General features: G+C 37.1%; 2 protein-coding genes across 2 annotated transcripts; both read left to right on the plus strand.

Annotated features, from left to right (window-relative positions):
* Positions 1 to 973: 973 nt before the first annotated feature.
* LOC125851168 (uncharacterized) lies at positions 974 to 2565 on the plus strand. The gene is made up of 3 exons (XM_049530949.1): positions 974 to 1071; positions 1168 to 1268; positions 2060 to 2565. The coding sequence occupies exons 1-3, from the start codon at positions 974 to 976 to the stop codon at positions 2563 to 2565; spliced, it is 705 nt and encodes a 234-aa protein (XP_049386906.1).
* A 1077-nt stretch (positions 2566 to 3642) lies between these two features.
* Positions 3643 to 27424, plus strand: LOC125851167 (uncharacterized). The gene is made up of 3 exons (XM_049530948.1): positions 3643 to 3740; positions 3838 to 3938; positions 26925 to 27424. Exons 1-3 carry the CDS (start codon positions 3643 to 3645, stop codon positions 27422 to 27424), a joined length of 699 nt encoding a protein of 232 aa, XP_049386905.1.

Raw genomic sequence — 27424 nt, forward strand, 5'->3', positions numbered from 1 at the left:
TTCTAAATCTTGTAAATTCTGAAGTTTTCGCCTAATATATTGTATAACTTGTATACTCTGATAGTGTAAAGAATTGTAGTAATACATTTTATCTTGTTTTAACAAAGAATTTGGTTTGTATTTTATGATAAAAGTCCACTTATTTTGTTGACAAGTTATCTGTGCTAAACTCTCCTCTGTTTCCTTTTATAAGTTATTTCTGCCTTTTGTGCACCTCTTAAAATACATATTAGAATTAAGAGTGTTTCTCATTTTCTATTTCATAAGCTTTGATCACGACTTCTCGGTTAGCTTGCTCAACGCGGAGGCTAAACACACATGTTGTGCCTTCCCTAGGCGTTCAACAAGTAAGTCTTCGAGTTGTTCCTTTGTTCTAACATGAAGAGGCTTTTTAATCAGCCCTTTTTGCAATTTCTATGACACCAATGAATAACCAAACTTAATAATGTTTCTGGTCATCGATATCCTGGTTTGTGGATATGAAAAATAACATAAAATCTAGTGATCCTATTGTGTGATGACATGAGCACGCCTAAACAAGTACACTTTTGATGAATTTGAGAGGAATATTACTCATGTGAGAGGTATAATAGTTTCTCAAATTCAAAATGTTAAGGGGTAAAGCTCTTTTTTTTTAATGAAAAATCTCAAGTTGAGTGACTATCATTTTTTTTTATACAAAATAAACTTTAATGCGTATTAATTCCTCGTATTCACTCTCATTTATAACACATGAAACAAACGTGAAAGATAGAAGTTATTCACTGTTGGCAAAATGCCTAATTAATTATTCTTGTGATTATTTATTCGATGCCTAATCAACTTCCTGTAAGTTTTACTTTTTCCATTTCAGTTTTAATTAATTAGTATAGTAAGATTATCCTTTGTTGAAATTTATTAATAATTTATTATTTAATGAATGAGAATTGTATTTAATTGCAGGAAATTATGAGTTTGTTATAATTAGTGAAGAATGGGGTATGTGATGGGTGCATTATTATCAGGTTTTGGTGATATTGTTGGCAAATTGTTTGGTCATCCACTTGATTTTTTGTCTGGAAAAGCTTGTAGGTATGTTAATTTTTTTAACTTAATTTTTAGGGTAAAATTTCCCATTTGATTTTTTTTTAATTATGTTTTGATATAGTTAATTGATTAACATTTCAGCACAGCATGTTCCCCAACATGGGATTTTCTTTGTTACATAGAAAATTTTTGCATCCCTCAAATCTTGAAATCAGCCATGGTTTCAATCCTATTATACTTTGGTTAGTTTTTTAATTTCTTACAATATTCTATATATATGCACTATAGATTGATTGTTAGTTCTGATTTTTGATATCTATCTTCATTTGGTTCTTGTGTTTCGCGTTATTATATTATCTTGTTGTTGTTTATTTTCTTTTCTAGTAGCCTTTGTACTTTTTCGCTTTTTAGTTGTTATGTTTTTTTTTACACCTAAAATTGCTGCAATTGAGTCGAGGATCTTTCTCAAGGTGATAGCAAGGCCTGCTTATACTCTAGCCTGTTCAGATCCTATTTGTGAAATTTCACTGTTTTTGTTATTGGAAAATAGACTAATTGAATGTGATTTCTTATGTAGAAGATTTTTCATGTTTAGTAAAATGATATCAAGGAATTTGTGCAAAATACACCAGATATCAAGGTTTTCCACAAATTGTTATTCAACTATAATTTGATTGTCTTGTTTTAGGAAAAATGGTAGTTGTACTCCTCTATCTACTGTAGAAAAATATCTTAATTTCGTTCTCCGTTAGAGTTTTGAGTCATTTTATATCGTTGTTGTTAGAAAGTTGTCTCGTATTTGCCCTTCATATTTGACTGTAACATAGCTCTAACAAGATTATATCATTGTACTCTCTCTGTTTTAATTTGTTTGTCTTAGTTGCATTTTGGATAGCCAAAGAATATTTACATTTTATTTCAAAAAGTTGAATATTCTATGTTTGTATTTAGTTTGACTCTCGTACTCTGAATCAAGTCAAACAAATTGAAACAGAAGTAGTAATTAACTTGATTTTCCTATGTTTATTTGCAGTTTTCTTGTTCCTTTACTTGCTTTACAAGTTGGGAATTTGTCAGTGCATTTGTCACATGCTTTGTAGAACTACTTGGGCTTGTTTCTCCACTTGCTTTTCAGCCTTAGATTGTTGTTGCACTTGCATTTGTTTCAACATTCAGAAACTTCTTCTTACACCTAGGCATAATAGAAGAAGAAGAAGAAGAAGACATCAAAAAGATATTGAAGAAGCACTTGTTGATATTTCTAGTAATTCTAGTGAATCACAAAACTCTATTAAATTTGATGACACAAAAAGAAGAAAATCAATAAGGGAACATAGAAAAGAACATATAAGGAAGTCTTTGAGGCCAAAGAGTCATAATATGCAAGTCCAAATTGTTAATGATTCAATCAACCACCACAAGAAGAAGAAGTTCAAAAATGGTCCTATCGATGATCACATCCGAGTGAGTAGAAGAACAAAATTTGCAAAAAAGGGAATCTTCATTAACGGTTCAACACGTTCACGAAGGAGAGCATGAGAAGCGGGGGTTCTCAGACTCTTCAAAAATCTCACGGATGTATGTTTGATCACAATATATACTTTTGGAGAGTCGGAAAAACGTAGGTTCTCAATTCTATGGTCTTTTAAATCTTGTAAATTCTGAAGTTTTCGCCTAATATATTGTATAACTTGTATACTCTGATAGTGTTAAGAATTGTAGTAATACATTTTATCTTGTTTTAACAAAGAATTTGGTTTGTATTTTATGATAAAAGTCCACTTATTTTGTTGACAAGTTATCTGTGCTAACCTCTCCTCTGTTTCCTTTTACATCTTATTTCTGCCATTTGTGCACCTCTTAAAATACATATTAGAATTAAGAGTGTTTGTCATTTTGTATTTCTTAAGCTTTGATCACCACTTCTCGGTTAGCTTGCTCAACGCGGAGGCTAAACACACATGTTGTGCCTTCCCTAGGCGTTCAACGAGTAAGTCTTCGAGTTGTTCCTTTGTTCTAACATGAAGAGACTTTTTAATCAGCCCTTGTTGCAATTTCTACGATACCAATGAATAACCAAACTTAATAATGTTTCTGGTCATCGATATCCTGGTTTGTGAATATGAAAAATAACATAAAATCTAGTGATCCTATTGTGTGATGACATGAGCAGGCCTAAACAAGTACATTTTTGATGAATTTGAGAGGAATATTACTCATGTGAGAGGTATAATAGTTTCTCAAATTCAAAATGTTAAGGGGTAAAGCGCTTTTTTTTTAATGAAAAATCTCAAGTCGAGTGACTCTCTTTTTTTTGTATACAAAATAAACTTTACTGCGTATTAATTCCTCGTATTTACTCTCATTTATAACACATGAAACAAACGTGAAAGATAGCAGTTATTCACTGTTGGCAAAATGCCTAATTAATTATTCTTGTGATTATTTATTCGATGCCTAATCAACTTCCTGTAAGTTTTCCTTTTTCCTTTTCAGTTTTAATTAATTAGTATAGTAAGATTATCCTTTGTTGAACTTTATTAATAATTTGTTATTTAGTGAATGAGAATTGTATTTAATTGCAGGAAATTATGAGTTTGTTATAATTAGTGAAGAATGGGGAATGTGATGGGTGCATTATTATCAGGTTTTGGTGATATTGTTGGCAAATTGTTTGGTCATCCACTTGATTTTTTGTCTGGAAAAGATTGTAGGTATGTTAATTTTTTATCTTAATTTTTAGGGTAAAATTTCTCCGTTTGATTTTTTTTTTAATTATGTTTTGATATAGTTAATTGATTAACATTTCAGTACAGCATGTGCCCCAACATGGGATTTTCTTTGTTACATAGAAAATTTTTGCATCCCTCAACTCTTGAAATCAGCCATGGTTTCAATCCTATTATACTTTGGTTAGTTTCTTAATTCCTTACAATATTCTATATATATGCAATATAGACTGATTGTTAGTTCTGATTTTTGATATCTATCTTCATTTGGTTCTTGTGTTTCGCGTTATTATATTATCATGCTGTTGTTTATTTTCTTTTCTAGTAGCCTTTGTACTTTTTCTCTTTTTGTTGTTATGTTTTTTTTTTTACATCTAAAATTGTTGGAATTGAGTCGAGGATCTTTCTCAAGGTGATAGCAAGGTCTGCGTATACTCTATCCTGTTCAGATCCTATTTGTGAAATTTCACTGTGTTTGTTATTGGAAAATAGACTGATTGAATGTGACTTCTTATGTAGAAGATTTTTAATGTTTAGTAAAATGATATCAAGCAATTTGTGCAAAATACACCAGATATCAAGGTTTTCAACAAATTGTTATTCAACTATAATTTAATTGTCTTGTTTTAGGAAAAATGGTAATTGTACTCCTCTATCTACTGTAGAAATATATCTTAATTTCGTTCTCCGTTAGAGTTTTGAGTCATTTTATATCGTTGTTGTTAGCAAGTTGTCTCGTATTTGCCCTTCATATTTGACTGTAACATAGCTCTAACATGATTATATCATTGTACTCTCTCTGTTTTAATTTGTTTGTCTTAGTTGCATTTTGGATAGCCAAAGAATATTTACATTTTATTTCAAAAAGTTGAAGATTCTATCTTTGTATTTAGTTTGACTCTCTTGACACCCAATTTTGACCCTCCCCGATAATAATTAATTTCGAGCTTCTTAATTTTCAAATGATTTATAATAATTAATTTTAGAAATTTCAAAAAAAAAAAATTTGAGTAATTTTCAAATCATTTTAAATAGTTTATCACTTGTTTATAATTGTTAAATAATATATGTGTTACGTATAATTGGTACATTTTTATAANAAAGTAATTAATTTTAGAAATTTAAAAAAATAAAAATATAATAGAATAATTTTCAAATCATTTTAAATAGTTTATCACTTGTTTGTAATTGTTAAATAATATATGTGTTACGTATAATTGGTACATTTTTATAAATATACGAAAATGGTCCCAAAGAGATTTTAGTTTTACTTTAATACTTTATTGGACTAATTTTGTCTAAATTAGTAGTTTATATTTTGAGTTATTAGTTCGGTAGGCTAATAATTTTATTTCGTTAAAATTAAGAAGCTCATTAATTAATTTATATTAATTCATCTTATTTAGTTATTAACCAAATCCTCTAAACCGAATAAACAAACCAATTTTGGGCTTTTATTTTTGCAACCCAACACTAATTTCAGCGGCCCAAATTTTATGCCAATTTGCTAATACATTCTCAGCCCAAAATAGCATCAGCGCCTACAACAACCGACCCAGCCCCATTTTATTCCCAAAAAGGAGAACCCGTAGACGACAATAGCTCCAACTTTCCAAACGCCAATACACCGAGCAACGTCGATCTACACGGAAAAACACATGGAAGCCATTCACAACGTTAACATCCACTCCAACGTTAACATCCAACTCCAACGTCCCTTTCGATCCGTACAGCAGGGGCACCTGCAATCTCGTTTGGCAGCAGCGTGAAGTCGTTCTTGCCATGCGCGAGATGAGGCCATGTTGCTCGTCAAGGACGAGAGATCGATCTCCGCGGTCCATCTCTCTTTTCCTTTTCCGGAATGGGGCAAATTTTTAGATAAAGGGTGTTTGTCCAAATCGGTGAAAGATTTGGATTTTTGAATTTTGAACTGGGCCTTTGTTTGCTAGAGGTTAGGTCGGTTTCCCCCCGATTTCTGAATCCCATTCTCCCTTATATATATTTTTGTTTGTTCTTCACTGTGGAGGGGGATATTTTGGAAGTTGAAAATTTTGATTAGAGCAAAACAAAATATTAAAAGTGCCTCAAGTAGAGTAGTCAAAAATACATACAAAATACATTAACAAAGCATAGAAGATAGGGGATTCTAGTTTTTCTGTCCTATTTCACGGCCAGCGCTCCATTCGATTTCAGTTGTGGTCGCGATTTTAGTCGAGCTCGTTGTTTCTTTGTTCGTGTCTCGCATCTGTATGGAGGTCGCTGCTCGTCCCTTGCTCGTCATTGTCTCATTCGCTGCCCCCGAAAAGGAACTCACTACCCGAGTCCCCACGGACTCTACCTTTGCATTTCGAGAAAGCCATAAAGGCTCAAATCTTTCCCTTCCGAGTCAGTCAGCTATAAAAATCAACGAACAGGTCCCGTGGTTGAAAGAAGCAACAGATCAATAATTTGGAAAGATTGAGTCATAGGCCCACCTTTTATTTTTGTATTTTGTTATTTTGGGCCTAAGCTCTTGTCGTCTTATTATTATTTCTGTTAGAAATTTCGGACAGGTGAAAAATTGGGCCAAAGGCCCAAAAACGAAATAGTCCCAAATACTGGTTCAGGCGGACAGAAACCAGATTTGGGTCTAACTCTCTTTCCCTCTCTACTTTACTGTGTTCATCTTACTTGTTAGTGTTTGCCGCTAATGTTAAGGTTTTAAAATTCAAATCCCCATAGATACCCGTTTTGATTTTATAACTTAACTAAATCGATCACCTTCGACGAGGCCTAAAAAATATTTTTTACAAAATACTCCACTTGGATAATAACTTAATTTTTTTTCCTTTTTCCCTAAAACGGTCTTAACTAAAAAAATTGTTCAAATTGAGTTAAGTTAAAATACTTTAGCCAAATAATTAATTGTCGGATAACCACATTAGTGAATATTCTACGTGCCTTAAAAAACATTCCTAGGATATTAATAGGAACCCCGAACCCCTTTTAAGATTTTCACTAGATTCCTGTTTAATCTGTTGAAAATAAATAGTTTTCTTTATTTTTCCTTAAAAATTAAGTGGCGACTCTTAAAATCAATCTAAAATATATTTTTAAATAAAACAAAATGGCGACTCCGCTGGGATTTGAATGGTTCTAACCTTAAGATTAATTTATTTGGTTATGTGCTTAACTGTTTACTTGTTTAAATTATCGTATCTTATTGAATTGTGACAATCATGGCACCCGATTCCGCCAAACGGCAAATAGATTGCATTAGGATAAAGGCGGTTACGTGGCTTACCACGACTGTCCTTCAGAAAAATACAAGTTGAGTTCTTTGGAAGTGATAAATGAATAGTTGGTTTGTCGTCATCCAACGTCGTTTATTAGACTTCACCCCGTTGTTTGTCCGACTCGGTTAACCGTCATTTTTAAACCAATTCTAGTCAACCTAGAGTAGAGCGAAATCAAATTCAATTCTAACCATTAGCCTAAGACGGCTTAATACCCAAGGTGTATTAAGTGCATTAGTAAAACCGCCAAAATCATGTCCAAGGTCCACGACCCAACAACATATCATATTATTTGACATTTGAAAGATGTATGTGTGGAAACCTGATTGTTGCCTATTTGGGGGAGGCAATCTTAACCGTGCTTTGTTTTGTAGGTATGGATCGAATACCCAAATTCAACATGGTAGTGGAAGCCCCAGTTTTGCTCAAAATGTGGTACAACGACCTCACTGTGATCCACAAAAGGGTCCTCAACAAATATATAAGGAGCCCTAACAGAACTCATCAACATGGTTAGGCCCGAACTGATTGAAGTCCTCACAGGTTATTAGGACAACGAGAAAATGGTGTTCCGATTTGGAACCACGGAAATCACCACGATAATTGAGGAAATTCGGGACGGAATAGACACAGTTGGTACAGGGCTTGAAGGAAGAGTGAGAAAACGGGAAAACATCTTAATCCCTAACAAGCCTACCCTCGAGGATATTGTAAACTGGCTCGGATTAAGAAATGATTGTTCTTACTGGGCCGAAGGTTCTAGCGTTTCTTTCATGGATCTCTATGTTAGATTCGGGGATACGAGCTTTTATGTGAATTACAACCAAGAGTTCAGGGTCACTTTCAGAGAATGGGACGGAATCAGACCTTTGGCATTTACCATCGCACTATTAGGCACCATGTTTTTTCCACACGACCCGAGCCTCAGTATCAATACCCGGGTAATAATGCTTGCACACACTCTCTTCCACGAGCATCTGAACCAAGGGCAAGTAAAGTATTATCCTATTGCACCTGTCATCCTTTTCGACATGTACCGTGCTTTGGGGAAATGCAAGGAAGGGCATCGTTACTTTCAGGGTTGCAACCTTCTTCTTCAATAGTGGATAATGAGTCACTTGGTGAAAAAAGGTGGAACTCAAGAACTCCATACCCTCGATGAACATAATGTTCTTAAGAGTTTGAATGACATGTTGTTCTAGGCAGACTTGCAAAAAAAGAAGAACTAGAGAAAAATGGGCTCAAATTTTCTCTGAGTTGAGAGAAGAAAACATCCAATGGATGTTCGACCGTTTCATCTCGAAAGATGCCATAGTACGGGGCGCCAGACAACTTGTGCTTCCTCTGCCAGGTATTCTAGGTATTCACCCATATGCACCCATTCGGGTCTTAAGACAGTTTGAAAGAAGACAGACTACACCTCCAGAAGCATACTACCGTATCTATGTGTTCGACATCGGGGATGATAGAGTGCCTGAGGCTTCAGAGATGCTGAGAGAATGGAAAAGAGTAGTGCGAATGAACAAGGACACTATTGCCATAGATCGATTTAATGCGGGGTGTGATGAAACTTACAAAGCTTGGTTGAAGCGCAATATACAGGGTATCTCCTTTTCAGTTCCGAACATTTACCGCAGTGTAGAGGACAAAGAGTCCAAAGCTTTGATAGAACTGAGAGAGGTAAGAAAAGAAGCTCAGGAAATGCACGAGGAATTTCTTCGAAAGCAAGAAGAGGATAAGTACGCCCTCAAGAGCGTAACTCAAGAACTAGAAAGCTTGAGAAGCGATTTGGGAGAGCTTAACTTATGGATTGGAGATAAGAAAAGCGGAATGTGCCTCGAAGACTGGGAAGAGAAAGGTCGCCAGAGCGAAGGATACTTGCTAATGATTCAATATAGGCTTCAACATCTCATGGCGCAGAACAAGAAGAGCAGACTAGAGGCGGAGCCGACGGGAACATCTTAGCAGATTTCGCCCCTGCGTGGGTTTTTCTATATGTACTTATTGTTATTTGCCCCTGTGTGGGCTTGCCTTTCTTGTATTTTGGTACTTTTTTCAAATGACCCATGCGTGGGCCTTTCTTTTGTGTTTCCCGTTTATTCCCTACTTTCCCCTGCTTATTTTCGCTTTTTCGAACATCATTTTATATGCGAAATTTGCCTTGGGGTAACAAAATGGTTCAATTCTACACATATATCTTTCAAATACGCTAGGCCTACCCTTGGCGCAAAAGGGCCCCATACTTGTTTAGGACGCGCGATGTTTGCATGTGTGCTTTAACTGTTTATGTGATATTGTTGCTTTGAATGAGGATATTTTAGCCCACCCTTTTTCAAAAATTTTCCAAAAAATCTCTACAATACCAAGTACAAGTCACTTCCCAAATGTCCGACCAAAATTCCATGAGTCTTAAGTTTCTCAGCCAGAAATAAAGTCCTACTACCAAATCCTAAAATATTACTCTATCATCTCAGAAACGGTGAAATTGCTGCTAAGATGGAAAAAGGCAAGGGTATCGACATAGAGCTAACCGATAAGGATTTGAGGATAGAATTGCAGCGGCTCAGGAAAGAGATCCAAGAAACTAGAGAGCGGAAAATAGAAGTAGAGTTTGCCACCGCGGTCGCACGAGTAGCAAATGCGGCACTAGACGCGGAGTTGGCAGCTAAGATGACAAAACAGGTTGTTATAAATGAAGAGATAGTTATTGTGCGGAAGAAACGCGATGCCTTCAAAGATGCAGCCATGACGCTTCAGAAGCCACGTGGAAAGTACTCTTTCTTCAGCCAAGAGGCCACCAACAATGGTCCCGAAAACACTCACATTGGAGCTGCTGAAGAAGATACTGGGGTGGAAATTGTCTATAGGCCTCCTCTACAGGGACGGTGGAAAAAAGGGAATGAAAAAATTGCCCTCGAAGCATACGAGTTTACCCCTCCATGATTAATGCAACAATCGAAAGAAAAATGGATCGGATAGAAGCACATTTTATCGTTTAGGAGCTTTATTGTCTGTCTTTCACTTTCCTTGTAATCACCAGAAATGAATGAATGAAAATGAAAATTTCCTTTGTATTCGAACTACGTAGGGCCTGAATTCTCCTTCGGAGATACGTAGGCAGCCTTTCACGGCCCGGCCCCTATCTTTTCCAAATTTTCTTTTTCCCCTCTTGCATTCTACAATAAAACATTGAGTTCAGATCAACAGATGACAGAAGATGCAGCAAGAAGACCTTAGCTCAACGCAATTTAGCCTTTCTGAGTCACTATCCCCAAAATGAAACGAGCAAATTCCTACTTGTTCAAAAGTCAGTCCCATTATTCATGGGTTAACATGTTCTCAGACAAAGCAACTTTTATGTGTTTACCTGTTTTCTATGTGATATCTTGCATTATTCATCCAGAACTAATACTGACAGATTTGCCTTTGAGTTATTTTTCTCTACAGGTAGTTAGAACTGAACTGTGTTGATACGCTGGCCAATCATCCCTATTTTAACAGATCAAAAGGGCCTACAGATTCCTTTCCCAGTCAAAGTTCACAAAAGGGAGAAGCAGCAATGGGTGATAACAATGAAGAAATAGATCTTACTGATGTTGTGGTGGCTCAGCCCGTCCTTGCCGACCAGAATGAACTGATCCTACAGTTGATACAACAAATTGCTGAGATGAGGGTCGAGATGCAGAAAAAACAAGATTTGCCTCCTCCGATATTTACTGTCAACACTCAACCAGACGGAAGACCTCCAGCTCAAACTCCCCTTCCCAACGTGGAACAAGCTCAGAACTCGCCTTCAAGTCCTGCTCGTAATCCCTTCGTCATTGACCTTACCACCCAAAACCCCCACTACGTCTCAGCCTCTCATCCAACACCACCCCCTCCTCAAAAATCCAACCTCCAAACACCACTCCTTCCCCCTAATGCAAACCACCAAACTAGCCTGCCCCCCCACAGCCAAAACGCTAATAACCCACGCACTTCCCTCCTTCACCAAAACCTATACACCAACCCCAGACTTATCCCCAAAACTATCACGCCCCTTTGAATGGCCAGAGTCCCTCTATCGCTCCACCACTACCGCAAAATGCCATTTTCCAAATACCAGTCCCCAACGAGCATGATGCCCATGGTTCGGAGCTCGACCACTATGAGGAGAGGGAGAGAGAGGGAGAGAGAGTGGAGGTCGAAGGAAGAGACCTCCAAGATATATATGAAGGAGGAAATTAGAAAGGCCATAAAGGAGTTGAACTGCATTCCTGAGGTCGTCGGGTTAAGTTATGAAGACCTGTGCATTCACCCGAATTTAGACCTCCCGGAAGGGTTCAAGGTGCCAAAATTCAACATTTTTGGAGGAACAGGGCACCCCTTAGCGCACCTGAGGGCCTACTGTGACCAACTCGTGGGAGTTGGGAGAGACGAAGCTTTGTTAATGCGGCTTTTTAGCCGAAGTTTGAGCGGAGAGGCTCTAGAATGGTTTACGTCTCATGAAACGAAACAGTGGTCTAGCTGGAACGCTCTGGCTAAGGACTTCATCGAACGATTCGCCTACAATGTAGAAATCGTCCCTGATCATTACTCCTTGGAAAAGATGAAGCAGAAGCCGATCGAAAGTTATAGAGAATTTGCATATAGATGGCGAAAGGAGGCAGCTAGAGTTAGACCTCCTATGTCAGAAAAGGAAATTGTCGAAGTGCTTGTGCAGGTGCAGGAGCCCGAATACTATGACAGAATTATGTTGCTCGTTGGAGCGAAATTTGCTGAGATAGTCAAGGTAGGTGAGACTATCGAGGATGGATTGAGAACCGAGAAGATTGCCCGTGTTGCTGCCTCGCCCAGATCTTCGGGCTTGTTGAAGAAGAAAAGAGAGGATGTGTCCTCTATCTCTTATGAAGGGAGGAAGACCCCGAAGAAGTCATCATCATACTAAGGTCGTTCTCGACCTTCACAGAGTTCGTACCCGGCTTGTTATGCACAGGCTGATTACCAAAATACTGTTATGCCGTAATTTTACTAACCTTTAGAAAAATCACTTTTTTGAAATGTTCTAAGTATAAAACAATTTGAGAAAAATACTTAGAAAAGAGTCGCCACTTAATTTTTTAAAGAAATTAAGAAAACTTGTAATTTTCAAAGATTTAAACAGAAAAAATCATTTGAAAATACCAAAGAGGGTTCGGGGTTCAATTTACACTTCGAGAAGGGTTTAAGCATTCGAAGTGTCCGCTAACATGCGGTTGACCTGCGACTTGACTAAAATATATTTGACTATTTTTAGAAAAAATAATGATTCAATATAAAAAAAAATAATTACTTATAATATATTTGATTAAGAAATAATTGAATAAATGACATATTTTATTTTGATCTTTTAGAGAAAAGGATTCAAAATGGAACAATCGACTCGAAATACAAGTGGTTAGAATATTAATAAAACTAGATTAATTAGAATTTAATTCATTTTAAAATAACTTAAACCAATTTAATATATTAAAGCATGAAAATCATTTCGAATTAATTGTAAAATAAAAGTTTTAGCTAACATTTTTTGAGAAAATGACTAAGTAAGTATTTAATAATAATTTACATTATTAGATTAACTTTGAGAAAATAGTTAAACAAAGAGCAATTTTTATTTTTTAAGAAAATGGGACCCTATTTGAATTATTTGAATTAGAGACAAGTAACTTAGAATTTTAACGAAACAAAATGAGTTGGTTTTTATTTGAGTCATTTTTTGGTTTATGAAAAAAACTATTGTAAATTAATAATTTTTTTTTGACTTAAGATTATAAATGAAAATACAAGAGTTGATAAAATAAATTTTGTTTAGAAACAAAACAATTCAGACAAATAGTTCGCCTTTTGGGGAATTCAACTAAGTTAATTAAAAATTCTAAAGTTAGAGTTAAACAACAAATAATAAGTAATCGCAATTTAAATAATTAAAGCGTAAGGGAGAAGTTGAATTTGGGCCTTTCTTGGGCCAAATTCGCTACTTTTTTTTGGGGTTTAAACAAAACCCGTTTTTGGTATACAACTCATGTATATCAGTGTATATGAGCGTGTGTATAGGATCTTTTCATGTATCTCTTGCTTTCGAATACATGTATTTTGCATCGGCCCTGTATCCCAGCGTTTTTGACCTGTATATTAATATTCTTGCCATGTGTATCTGTGTATATATGACTGTATACTCCATGTATATAGCCCATTTTGGGGCTTCATGATTTGAGCAGTCAGCTTCCAGCCCTATATGGCTTTTCCGACACCTGTTCGTCAGTTTCAAGGGCTGGCCAACTCGAAGGAAAAGGTTTGAGCCTTTGTGGCTCAATAAGAAAATGCGAAGAGAGGAGTTCATGGCGAACTCGGACAGATTTCACATAAATAAGAATAAAAAATAAAATTAGTGTTATGGCACCACAATAACCAAAGTGAAAGAGTAAGAGAACACAAACAAATGTGCTACTACATGCTCAAAATTGCGGCTACTCAACAATCAAAATTCAAGATATGCTCAATTAACTCGATTTCTTTTTTTTAACAAATAGAATACATCAATTCTAATTCATGAACTAACCTAAACTCAATTAATATTGAAGTGAAATATCTTAATGTACAACGCAATAATTAATCTAGGCAAATGAGCAAACAAACACGATTAGATGTCCTTTGCAGAACCCACAACCGAAGAAACAATAAGAAATCATTTAAGGTATGCTGCACTAAGTTGACTCAATGCTTTAACCACAATTAAACAACACATCCACTTCCTAAAAAACAATATATATATATATATATATTTAAAAATATGGATGAACCCACTGGCAGGAAACAAATCAAAGAGGCAGCAGCTATAGGAGAAACATAACAAAGGGTTCTATATCGAAAAGAAAAACACTTACACTACAAGGTGGATAATAACAAACGGAGCTCTGCTGATGTGAACAAAATTTGCTATTTAATACCCGAAAATACAAAGAAAACAAGAGAATAATTTCTTTGACACCTTCGGAACACATAATCAAAACAAGAAAACTGATACAAAAATAGAGACAGAACAATGTCCTGGTGATCAACAAATGCATAAACCAAACTTTAGAGCAAGTATAATAACCATGAGATTCGAAATGGAGAAAAACAAGTTGTCATATTCCACAAACAATAGGCGAAACAACACACAACCTCCACATCGATTAGCTTTTCGAGATTCTGTCTACTATTTTACCATCTTAAAACAATACACAACCATATCTTTTATCAAGAAGAGTATATCATGGATTGGAATCATCAAATCGAACCACAAAATGAATTAAATCCACATTACATACAATTGAGTTTAGCCGAAATGGCAAGATAAATTTAAGAGTAGGAGAGGTTACCTTCTTCGGGGCAGCGACGTGGGACAACAAGCTTGAAAGGACTTCACCATCACTGAGGTACGATTCCGAAAATTTGGATGAACAAACAAAACAAGCTAGAGCAAAAACTGAACGAAATCGGAATTTCCAATTTCCCTATGTTCTCAAGAACTATATGGTTTTAAGTCGGTTTCTTCTCTAATGCTAGTTAAATTTCAATATTCTTTCCAACCCTTTTCTTTTTCAAGAACAAGAAGAAGGTCTTTATAGAAAGGGAATTGGGGTTCGAAATAGAGGGGAAATCGGGTGTAATTTTGAATTTGAAATTCGAACTCGTATGCCTTTTTCGAGGCAACAGTGGGAGGGATGGGAAGCTTTGAAAAAAAATCCTAAAAATGGGGGAAAAGAATGGTCATGGTGATGGTAATTGCAGACGCCTGCTGTTTTCCGGGTTTGCTGGGATTTGATCGTTGAATTTTCTGGGTTTGCGTGTTAGATTTTGCTGGAAGAAGAAGAAGAAGAAGAAAACGTATGGGGATAGTATGTACTGCTGTACATATTGTGTATGTATGGTATGGCTGAAAATAACTTGGGTGGGCTGGATTTATGTTGGAATGGGCTTGGGTTGTTGAAAGTAATGGAATGGGGTGTTTGGGCATTTGAATTGGAACGTTGGGGGAATTAAAATGGGTTTGAAAGTGGGCCAAGTTAGGTCCAAAATGGGAAGAAAAAGGTTTATGGGAGTAGGCAAAATGTACTTGAAACTACATTTACAAAAATGGCCAAACGAATTTCAATTGTAGCCAATCAAAATTAAGAACATAGTCGAGTCGATTAAATTAGCAAATTTGACTACTAATTAAATAGGACGAATTAATATAATTAATTAATGAGTTTCTTAATTTTGACGAGATAAGAAATAATTAACTTAATTATAAACTAACTAATTCAATTACAAAACCAATTAACTCGATATTACAACTATAACTTAAAGTAAATTAATAAAATATTTAACTAAAATGTAAAATCTTTTGTGACGACTTTTCAAATATTTATAAAATAACGTGATTGCTAAAATATACATATTTATTATTTAAAATTATTAAAATTATTTAAAATGACAAAATTACTTTTAAAAATAACTAGGAAGTATTTTGAATTTCATAAAACTCATTAATTCAAAATCATAATTATCCCTAAATTTAAAATATAAAACCCCCTTTTTCTTTTTTCTCTTTTTTTTTTTTAAGACGATTTTCGAATAATAATAAAATATACTAATTGTATACATAATTATGTAAAACATATATATCATCTAGAAATTATGAGAAGTGACAAAACTATTTAAAATCTCGCAAACTATATTATTCTTATTATTATTTATTATTATTATTATTATTATTATTTATTTATTTTATTTTTTGGAAATTCTATAAAACTAATTATTTTAAATCGTTTGAAATTGGAGAAGCTCGAAATGATTAATTTATATTGTGGAGGGTCAAAATTGGGTGTCAACAACTGTCCCTCATTTGACTTGGATTGATGAAAGCAATTCTAGGCAAATGAAATTGACGAATTCAATTTTGACCGACCACATCTTCATCTTTAGGAAAGGGATTTTGGTACGGACTTTTTATGGCCGAACCCCAGAAATGGGTTTCCTACATATCTTAGGCTATATGAGAATTTAGGCCACTTGTAGTTCAACACACTTGATTTGACGCATGATTTTGAAAAAATTCAAAAGTCATCCCAATATCAAATTATGAAGAGACCGGAATGCTTCAGAATAAGATTTGAGAGAGGATGTCGGAATACAGCCGAGTTTTTAACGTCGAGCCCGCCTACATATCCCTCAACTTAGGGAATCAGGCTGCTTGCAGTTCGACTCGATCGGTTGAAAAGGAGATCTATTATGCTAGATCACCTTTGGTTCCGGAAAAGTGACAAAGTAAGTCGAGTATGAAAAACAGGGTTGTAACCTCTTAGCCATGAATGTGGCGCGCTTCACATCCATAATTAAGAACTTACATGGACATAATTTCCAAATCTCTTGGTGTATTGTCACTCAGATTGGAAAGCTGCTTTCGGAGGACCNAGCGGCTAACTACAGCAGGATATATTCATCCAATGGGGCCCAAGATGGTTGACACTAGCCCAAAGTTTTACAGACCTGATCAGAGGTGCGCGTATCACTCCAACAATGTCGGACATGATATCGAGGACTGTATCAACCTGAAGCATAAGATCCAAGACCTGATTGACCAGAATGTGGTCTCTCTTCAGACAGTTGCGCCCAATGTCAATAGTAATCCTTTGCCAAATCATGGAGGCGCCATTATCAATATGATAGGGACAGATGACGATTAGTGCGTGACAAAGGTAATAGTTCTGATTGCTCCTGATGAACTGGAAAGAGTTGTGGCTTCGTTGAGCATTAGAGAGAAGAAAGAGTTTGTCATTCTGACACCCGAGAAGGCTGTTGCCTTGGTGCCGCGAGAAACTCTTACCCGACCAAAATTTGTGATTGAAACGGCTGTTACTCAAGGCATGACCAGATCTGGCAGGTGCTACACACCGAAAAAATTGGCCCAAGGAGGGCAGAAAAAGGATTAGACTAAAAGGCCGATTACTGAAGCTGAAGCCGAGGAGTTCTGGAGAAAGATGCAGCTGAAAGATTATTCAATTGTGAAGCATTTGGAGAAGACACCAGCTCAGATATCTGTGTGGGCCTTATTGATGAGCTCGCAGTTGCATAGGCAGACTCTGATGAGGGCTTTGGATAATACTTATCTGCCTGTGGGTACTAACAGAGACAATTTAGCAGCCATGATAAACCAGGTCATCCGAGGACACCGAATCAGTTTTTGTGACGAAGAGCTACCCTTTGAAGGGAGAATGCACAACAAAGCTCTGCATGTCACCTGTCTGTGTTGAGACAAGATAATTAATCGCGTCTTGGTCGATGATGGATCCGGTCTTAATATTTGCCCCTTTTCGACTTTGAGGTAGCTGAATTTGACTTGGGAAAGCTTCACCAGAACCAAGTCAACGTTAGTACCTTTGATGGAGTGCAGAGAGACACATTGGGTGCAGTAAACTTAGATATTCAGGTGGGTCCTGCATATTTTAATGTGGAATTCCAGGTGTTGGATATCAACACCAGTTACAACTTGCTTCTGGGAAGACCGTTTATTCATATGGCTGGGGCTGTGTCTTCTACACTTCACCAAATAATGAAGTTTGTTTGGAAGGACAAGGAATTGGTCATTCATGGTGAAGGGAGTCATTCCAATGGGTATGCACCGATCGTTGATGATGTCTCTCGAGGTTATGATTTTTACACGGTGGAGCTGGTAAATGCCACCAGTGATGGCTTGGCTCCACAGTCTCTTATGCCTGTCATGTACAAAATGATTGCTACTGTCATGCTCCAGAATGGTTTCGAACCAGGTTTTGAATTGGGGAAGCACTTTCAAGGAATCGTCGAGCCTATCCAAATTCCCGCCAAAGAAGCAAAATTCGGTTTGGGGTATGTCCCCATAGAGGCTGATGAAGCAGAGATGAAGAACAAGAGTGTTGATCAAACATTGGCCAGATCAATTCCTCATCTGTATCAGTCATTTCCGGTATGAGAAAATTTCAACGATGGTGGTCTCAGGGAAGGAATTTGGGGCCTTTTTGAGGAGATTGATGCGGTCATCGAGAAAGAGGCTAGGACATAAGGCATTCGTGATGCAGAACCTGATGAGCAATTGAAGAACTGGACCTCCACACCACTCCTGATTTCCCGCTCATCTGGGTAGAAAAGACATGTGTCTTTGTTTGTTTTAAAATTGGTGATAGTCCGGAAGAGGCCCGAGACCCACCATTTATGCAATTGTTATTTGTTTGAAGCTTTTAAATTCCCTTGTGATGTTTAAAAAGGCAAAATGGCCCTCGGCCATGCCCAAAGTTTGTGCTTGTCTTTCAATTTAAATGAAAAGCCTCTTTTATCAAAATTTGTTTGTTTACTTATCTGTTTATATTTTACTTTCCTAACATTGTTTGTTTATGATTTCAGTAATACTAGTTTAAAACAAGCTAGTGTCATGTCATGTCATGAACCGAGTGAACAAAATGAGGCAGGTGATGATGAGTGCGAGGAATACGGAGAAGAAAATGAGGTTCCCAAATATGTTGCTGAAGAGTTTCGACAATTCAAGAATCAACATAAGCCAAATTTGGAAGAAACCGAAACTGTGAATCTCGGAGATGAGGAATGTGTTAAAGAAGTAAGAATCAGTGTCCATCTGACAGAAGCTCAAAGAAGAGACCTGATTCGTTTGCTCGGGGAGTACATTCATATATTTGCCTGGTCTTATAAAGATATGTCAGGGCTAATCAGGAATATGGTGTCCCACAAGTTACCGATTAATCCAGATTTCAGTCCAGTAAAACAAAAGACTCGAAATTTCAAGCCTAAGTTGAGTTTGAAGATCAAAGAGGCGATTACAAAGCAGATCGAGTCCCAAGTGGTGGAAGTGACGCAGTATCCGACATGGTTAGCTAATGTTGTTCCGGTTGCCAAGAAAGACGGAAAAATAAGAATTTGTGTCGATTACAGAGATCTCAACAAAGCTAGCCCAAAAGATAATATTCCATTACCAAATATTCACATTCTCATTGATAACTGTGCTAAACATGAGATGCAGTCGTTTGTGTATTGTTATGCGGGTTACCACCAGATCCTGATGGACGAAGAAGATGCGAAAAAGACAGCTTTCATCACGCCTTGGGGTGTATATCATTATCGGGTGATGCCTTTTGGTCTCAAAAATGCCGGTGTTACTTACATGAGGGCTATGAAGACCATTTTTCACGATATGATTCACAAGGAGATCGAGGTGTATGTAGATGATGTCATAATCAAGTCCCGCGAGAGTTCGAATCACTTGACTCACTTGAGGAAATTCTTTGATCGTCTACGCCGATATAATTTGAAGTTAAATCCCGCCAAATGTGCTTTTGGAGTGCCAACTGGCAAGTTGTTGGGGTTTATAGTTAGTAGAAGAGGCATTGAGGTTGACCCTTCCAAGATCAAGGCGATCTAAGAATTACCTCCTCCGAAGACCAAGAAAGAGGTGATGAGTTTTTTAGGAAGGTTGAACTACATCAGTCGGTTCATAGCTCAATCTACCATGGTGTGTGAGCCCATCTTTAAGTTATTGAAAAAAGATGTCTCGACCAAGTGGACCGGAGAATGTCAAACTGCTTTTGATGCCATCAAGAACTATTTGTCCAATCCGCCGGTGTTGGTCCCTCCGCGAGAAGGGAGTCCGTTATTGCTATATTTGTCTATCTCAGATAATGCATTGGGATGCGTGCTTGGTCAACATGACAAAATTGGGAAGAAAGAGCGAGCCATCTATTAGTTAAGCAACAAATTCACTCCCTATGAGGCTCGTTACACTCTGTTGGAGAGGACATGTTGTGCTTTGACTTGGATCGCTCAAAAGTTGAGACCTTATTTGTCTTCTTATACCACATACCTTATTTCCAGGATGGAGCCGTTGAAGTATATTTTCCAGAAAGCAATGCTGACCGGGAAGTTGGCTAAATGGCAAATGATTTTGAGTGAGTTTGACATTGTGTATGTGACTTAAAAGGCGATAAAGGCACAAGCCTTGGTTGATCATCTTGCAGAGAATCCGGTTGATGAAGAGTATGAACCGCTCAAGACTCATTTTCCCGATGAAGAAATAGCATTTGTGGGTGAGGATATTTCTGAAGCGTACCCTGGTTGGAGAGTGTTCTTTGATGGAGCGGCGAATCATCAAGGAAAGGGAATCGGAGCTGTCTTAGTGTCAGAAACCGGTCAGCACTATCTTATTGCAGCTAAACTCCGATTTGAATGCACGAACAACATGGCTGAGTATGAAGCTTGCATCCTCGGTTTGAAGATGGCCATTGATATGAATGTTCACCAGTTGCTAGTTATTAGAGATTCAGATTTGTTGATTCATCAGGTTCAAGGGGAATGGGCCGTGAAAAACCCAAAGATCACACCGTATGCGCGGTATATACAGAAGTTGTGCAAGAGATTTCGCAAGATTGAATTCAGACACACTCCCATGGCACAGAATGTGTTGGCCGATGCTCTTGCCACTATTGCCTCAATGATTAAACATCCAGATACAAGTTATATTCATCCCATGGATATAGAGGTAAAAGAGCAGTATGTTCATTGTTCACATGTTGAAGCAGAACCAGATGGTTTGCCTTGGTATTTTGACATCAAGAAGTATTTAGAGGACGGGACTTATCCTGAGAATGCAACGTTAAACCAAAAGAAGTCGATACGTCGTATGGCCCTCAATTTCTTTGTAAGCGGGGAAAACCTTTAAAGGAGGACTCCAGATTTAGGTCTCCTCAGATGTGTTGATGCTAGTGAAGCTGCAAAGCTTCTGGAACAAATACATGCCGGAGTTTGTGGTACTCACATGAATGGGCTCACTTTGGCAAAGAAGATCCTTCGAGCCGGCTGTTTTTGGATGACTATGGAACATGATTGTTGCAACTTTGTGCAGAAATGTCATAACTGTCAAGTGCACTGAGATTTGATTCGGGTGCCGCCTCACGAACTCAATGCTATGAGTTCACCTTGGCCGTTTGTAGCTTGGGCATGGATGTCATCGGTCCGATAGAGCCAACCGCCTCTAACCGACACAGATTCATTTTGGTTGCCATTGACTATTTCACCAAGTGGGTGGAAGCAGCTTCGTACAAGTCGGTAACCAAGAAAGTCGTAGCCGATTTTGTTCTCAACAACCTGATATGTAGGTTTGGAGTGCCTGAATCTATCATCACGGATAATGGAGCGAATCTCATCAGTCACCTGATGAGAGAGATATGTGGACAATTCAAGATATCTCACTGAAATTCAACCGCCTATCGTCCCCAAATGAATGGAGCTGTAGAAGCCGCCAACAAGAACATAAAGAAGATTCTGAGGAAAATGACTGATAATCGCAGAGGTTGGCACGAAATGTTGTCATATGCTTTGTTGGGTTACCGAACGACTGTCAGAACATCACTTGGAGCTACTCCATAATTGCTAGTATATGGAACAAAGGCAGTTATACCTGCATAAGTTGAAATACCTTCATTGAGAATCATCCAAGAAGCTGAATTGAGTGATGTTGAATGGGTTCGCAAGCGAATCGATCAGTTAACATTGATTGATGAGAAGAGAATGGTTGTTGTTTGCCATGGACAACTATATCGACAGAGAATAATTCGTGCCTTCCACAAGAAGGTAAGAGCCAGAATGTTTGAGGTTGGTCAATTGGTCCTTAAACGCATTTTCCCTTATCAGGATGAGTACAAAGGAAAATTTGCACCAAATTGGCAAGGACCCTACATGGTTCGCAAAGTATTATCTGGAGGTGCCTTGGTCCTGTCGGAGATGGATGGCACCAAATGGCCGAAACCAATAAACTCAGATGCAGTCAAGAGATACTATGTGTGAAATTTTAGTTTGTATTTCTGTCATTTCTTTGTAATCGTTCCATTTGCTTGTAATTTCTTTGTTTAGAATCTATCCCTATGTAATGAACTACGTCTGCCCTGAATTCTCAAGCATGAGATACGTAGGCGACCTATGTCGGCCTCGGTCACCCCTTCATTCCCTTTTAACAGTTCTTGTTGTATTTGAACTACGTTCGACCTAAATTCTCAAGAATGAGATACGTAGGCGGCCTATGTCGGCCTCGGTCGGTTTGACCTGATTCCTGCCTCAACGGGATACGTAGGCGCCATAAGGGTTCGGTCAGATCTCCCGTAAGATTTCTATTCTTTCTTTATAATAGAAACTGGGACAAAATTTTTGAGAGGGTCTCAAAAATTCTCAAGAAGAAGATCTCTCTAACAAAGTTGAGACTGAAATTACTTTGAGATTTGCAACTAGTACAGAATTTTTGAAAAAGATCTCAAAAATTTCGTGATTTACTTACCAACAGCTCGAGATAAGTCAAGACAGTTAACTGGGACAGAAATTTTTGAGGATGACCTCAAAAATTTCAATAAGGTTCAACGAGAGTTTAGAGCAACTTTGAATACTTCCCAACAAGTGATCAGACAGATCTCAAAACACCAACTCCGAATGACGTTCATTAAACTTGACGTGACATGACACTAGTCAGTGACTTTTTCCAAACATTACTTTTGAAAATCTATTTTCCTTAAAAACTTTTCATTCATGTTTCAATTATATTTGCATTAAAAAAATGTTTTGTCTTATCTATCAAGAAGCGAGAGATCGGAGAAATCAACCGAAGATAGCAAGACAAAGAGCAAACAACCGAAGAGATCGACACAGATCAGTTCATTTTCCTTAAACTAACAATTTTTTTGTGGACGCAGGTCTATAAGCTTGCCTCTAGATTAACATATTCCATCCTTCAATGAATATGGAGAAGTCAAAGGGGCAAAGAGCTCCCCAAAATTGACAATTTTTCTGTTAATGCAGGAAATATTCTATGCTGCTTATATCAAAGATTTTGGAATATGAATAACATTATTTCATTCAATTCCCAATAAGTTGAAGTTCATAAAGAACGTGCAACTATGTTCAGAGATGGGACAAATGAAAACCACGAAGAGAGCAATATTATTATTTCTCAGCAACTAAAGATACCGGGAAGATATTTATCTGCATTGTATTATCAAATACGGTAATATTCCTACCCTGAAGGTTATTTATATCGTATTGTCGAATGAGACGATACCACTACCCAGGGAGTTATTTATATCGTATTGTCAAATGAGATGATACCACTACCCAAGGAGTTATTTATATCGTATTGTCAAATGAGATGATACCACTACTCCGAGGGTCATTTTTACTTGTATTGTCGAATGAGACGATAGCACTACCCGGAGAGTCATTTATATTGTATTGTCGATTCAGACAATACCGCCATCCCAAAAGATACCCAGAAGATCACATATGATTGCTCGGTGAAGCATTATCTTCATTTGGTATCAGGGAGGCATCATCAAAAGAAATCATGCATCGCGAGAAAAGAAATCCATGCATTGCAAGAGAGAAGACTCATGCATAGCAAGAGAAAGAAATCATGCATCGCGGAAAAGAAGTCATGCATTGCAAGAGAAGATTCATGCATCGCGGGAAAAGAATTCATGCATTACAAGAGAAGGATTCATGCATAGCATGAGAAGCAGTTATACATCGCAAGAGAAAGATTTACCCATCCCAAGAGGATCAACATCAACTGCATCATTTTTTCTTTGCAAAAACGACATCAAAAGAACCATCAACAACGATATCAAGAGGACCATCAATATGTTACACTAGCTTATTTTTATCGGTTTTACATCAAATGAAGATTACATTGAAAATTATATTACAAATATGAGACACAAGCTTTATTTGCTTTACGTCAAACCCGATAGAGTTGACGCCAAACGTTCAAGGAGAGAAATTAAGTGTCAACACGGTAAAAGACACTATCTCTCCATTTGAATTGCATTTTTATGCTAATGAATTTTATCTCAGTCTTTGTCGAGAGCATCCGAGAGGATGAATTCTCAAAATAAACCACAGGTGCGGATGACATCAAAAGGGATGCAGCACAACGTGGAACTTTTTCTTAACAGCGAACTGAGACACAGCCCAAAGAGGAGTGCCAAACTCATAGGACGCAAGCAGAGGAGCGACTTCCACCACAATCAAACCACACCCTTATCAGAAGGCATATGGGTTTATCTTTGGGTTTGTTGGTTTCAGTTTCGCATCCGGAAATTTTTAGGTCTCTACCGGAAGCAGCTTTCCAATCTGAATAACAATGCACCAAGTGCTTTGGAAATTCTGTCCGTGTAAGTTCTTACTTATGGATGTGAAGAGCACCACATTCATGACTAAGAGGTTGCAAGCCTCTTTTTCATACTCGACTTACTTGTCACTCCTCCAGAAACAAATGATATCTTGCGCAATAGATTTTCTTTTCAACCGATAGAGTCGAACTACAAGCAGTCTGATTCCCTGAGTTGAGGGATACGTAGGCGGGATTAATGTTGAAAACTCGGCTGTATTCCAACACTCACTCTCAAATCTTGTTTCCGAGCATTTCGATCCCTTCATAATTCGGTATCGGGATGGCTTTTGAATTCTTTCGAAGTCGTGCGTCAAATCAAGCGTAGCGAACCACAAGTGGCCTGAATTCTCATATAGCCTGAGATAGGTAGGAAACCCACTTCTGGGATTCGACCTTAATTCCTAAAGACCATACCAAAAACCCCTTTTTCAGAAAGATGAAAATGGGGTCGGTCAAAAATGGATTAGTCAAATTCATTTTCCTCGACTTTCTTATATCAATTCAAGTAAAATGAGGGACAGTTGTTGACACCCAATTTTGACCCTCCCCGATAATAATTAATTTCGAGCTTCTTAATTTTCAAATGATTTAAAGTAATTAATTTTAGAAATTTAAAAAAATAAAAATATAATAGAATAATTTTCAAATCATTTTAAATAGTTTATCACTTGTTTGTAATTGTTAAATAATATATGTGTTACGTATAATTGGTACATTTTTATAAATATACGAAAATGGTCCCAAAGAGATTTTAGTTTTACTTTAATACTTTATTGGACTAATTTTGTCTAAATTAGTAGTTTATATTTTGAGTTATTAGTTCGGTAGGCTAATAATTTTATTTCGTTAAAATTAAGAAGCTCATTAATTAATTTATATTAATTCATCTTATTTAGTTATTAACCAAATCCTCTAAACCGAATAAACAAACCAATTTTGGGCTTTTATTTTTGCAACCCAACACTAATTTCAGCGGCCCAAATTTTATGCCAATTTGCTAATACATTCCCAGCCCAAAATAGCATCAGCGCATACAATAACCGACCCAACCCCATTTTATTCCCAAAAAGGAGAACCCGTAGACGACAATAGCTCCAACGTTCCAAACGCCAATACACCGAGCAACGTCGATCTACACGGAAAAACACATGGAAGCCATTCACAACATTAACATCCACTCCAACGTTAACATCCAACTCCAACGTCCCTTTCGATCTGTACAGCAGGGGCACCTGCAATCTCGTTTGGCAGCAGCGCGAAGTCGTTCTTGCCATGCGCGAGATGAGGCCATGTTGCTCGTCAAGGACGAGAGATCGATCTCCGCGGTCCATCTCTCTTTTCCTTTTTCGGAATGGGGCAAATTTTTAGATAAAGGGTGTTTGTCCAAATCGGTGAAAGATTTGGATTTTTGAATTTTGAATTGGGCCTTTGTTTGCTAGAGGTTAGGTCGATTTTCCCCCGATTTCTGAATCCCATTCTCCCTTATATATATAGTTGTTTCTTCTTCACTGTGCAGGGGGATTTTTTGGAAGTTGAAAATTTTGATTAGAGCAAAACAAAATATTAAAAGTGCCTCAAGTAGAGTAGTCAAAAATACATACAAAATACATTAACAAAGCATAGAAGATAGGGGATTCTAGTTTTTCTGTCCTATTTCACGGCCAGCGCTCCATTCGATTTCAGTTGTGGTCGAGATTTTAGTCGAGTTCGTTGTTTCTTTGTTCGTGTATCGCATCTGTGCGGAGGTCGCTGCTCGTCCCTTGCTCGTCATTGTCTCATTCGCTGCCCCCGAAAAGGAACTCACTACCCGAGTCCCCACTGACTCTACCTTTGCATTTCGAGAGAGCCATAAAGGCTCAAATCTTTCCCTTCCGAGTCAGTCAGCTATAAAAATCAATGAACAGGTCCCGAGGTTGAAAGAAGCAACAGATCAATAATTTGGAAAGATTGAATCATAGGCCCACCTTTCATTTTTGTATTTTGTTATTTTGGGCCTAAGCCCTTGTCGTCTTATTATTGTTTCTGGTAGAAATTTAGGACAGGTGAAAAATTGGGCCAAAGGCCCAAATACTAGTCCAGGCGGACAGAAACCAGATTTGGGTCTAACTCTCTTTCCCTCTCCACTTTACTGTGTTCATCTTACTTGTTAGTGTTTGCCGCTAATGTTAAGGTTTTAAAATTCAAATCCCCAAAGATACCCGTTTTGATTTTATAACTTAACTAAATCGATCACCTTCGACGAGGCCTAAAAAATATTTTTTGCAAAATATTCCACTTGGATAATACCTTAATTTTTTTTCCTTTTTTCCTAAAACGGTCTTAACTAAAAAAATTGTTCAAATTGAGTTAAGTTAAAATACTTTAGCCAAATAATTAATTGTCGGATAACCACATTAGTGGATATTCTACGTGCCTTAAAAAACCTTCCTAGAATATTAATAGGAACCCCGAACCCCTTTTAAGATTTTCACTAGATTCCTGTTTAATCTGTTGAAAATAAATAGTTTTCTTAATTTTCCTTAAAAATTAAGTGGCGACTCTTAAAATCAATCTAAAATATATTTTTAAATAAAACAGACTCTCGTACTCTGAATCAAGTCAAACAAATTGAAACAGAAGTAGTAACTAACTTGATTTTCCTATGTTTATTTGCAGTGTTCTTGTTCCTTTACTTGCTTTACAAGTTGGGAATTCGTCAGTGCATTTGTCACATGCTTTGTAGAATTACTTGGGCTTGTTTCTCCACTTGCTTTTCAGCCTTAGATTGTTGTTGCACTTGCATTTGTTTCAACATTCAGAAACTTCTTCTTACACCTAGGCATAATAGAAGAAGAAGAAGACATCAAAAAGATATTGAAGAAGCACTTGTTGATATTTCTAGTAATTCTAGTGAATCACAAGACTCTATTAAATTTGATGACACAAAAAGAAGAAAATCAATGAGGGAACATAGAAAAGAACATATGAGGAAGTCTTTGAGGCCAAAGAGTCATCATATGCAAGTCCAAATTGTTAATGATTCAATCCACCACCACAAGAAGAAGAAGTTCAAAAATGGTCCTATCGATGATCACATCCGAGTGAGTAGAAGAACAAAATTTGCACAAAAGGGAATGTTCATTAAGGGTTCAACACGTTCACGAAGGAGGGCATGA

The sequence above is a fragment of the Solanum stenotomum genome, unplaced genomic scaffold (assembly GCF_019186545.1).
Source record: "Solanum stenotomum isolate F172 unplaced genomic scaffold, ASM1918654v1 scaffold23185, whole genome shotgun sequence".
Taxonomy (NCBI): domain Eukaryota; kingdom Viridiplantae; phylum Streptophyta; class Magnoliopsida; order Solanales; family Solanaceae; genus Solanum; species Solanum stenotomum.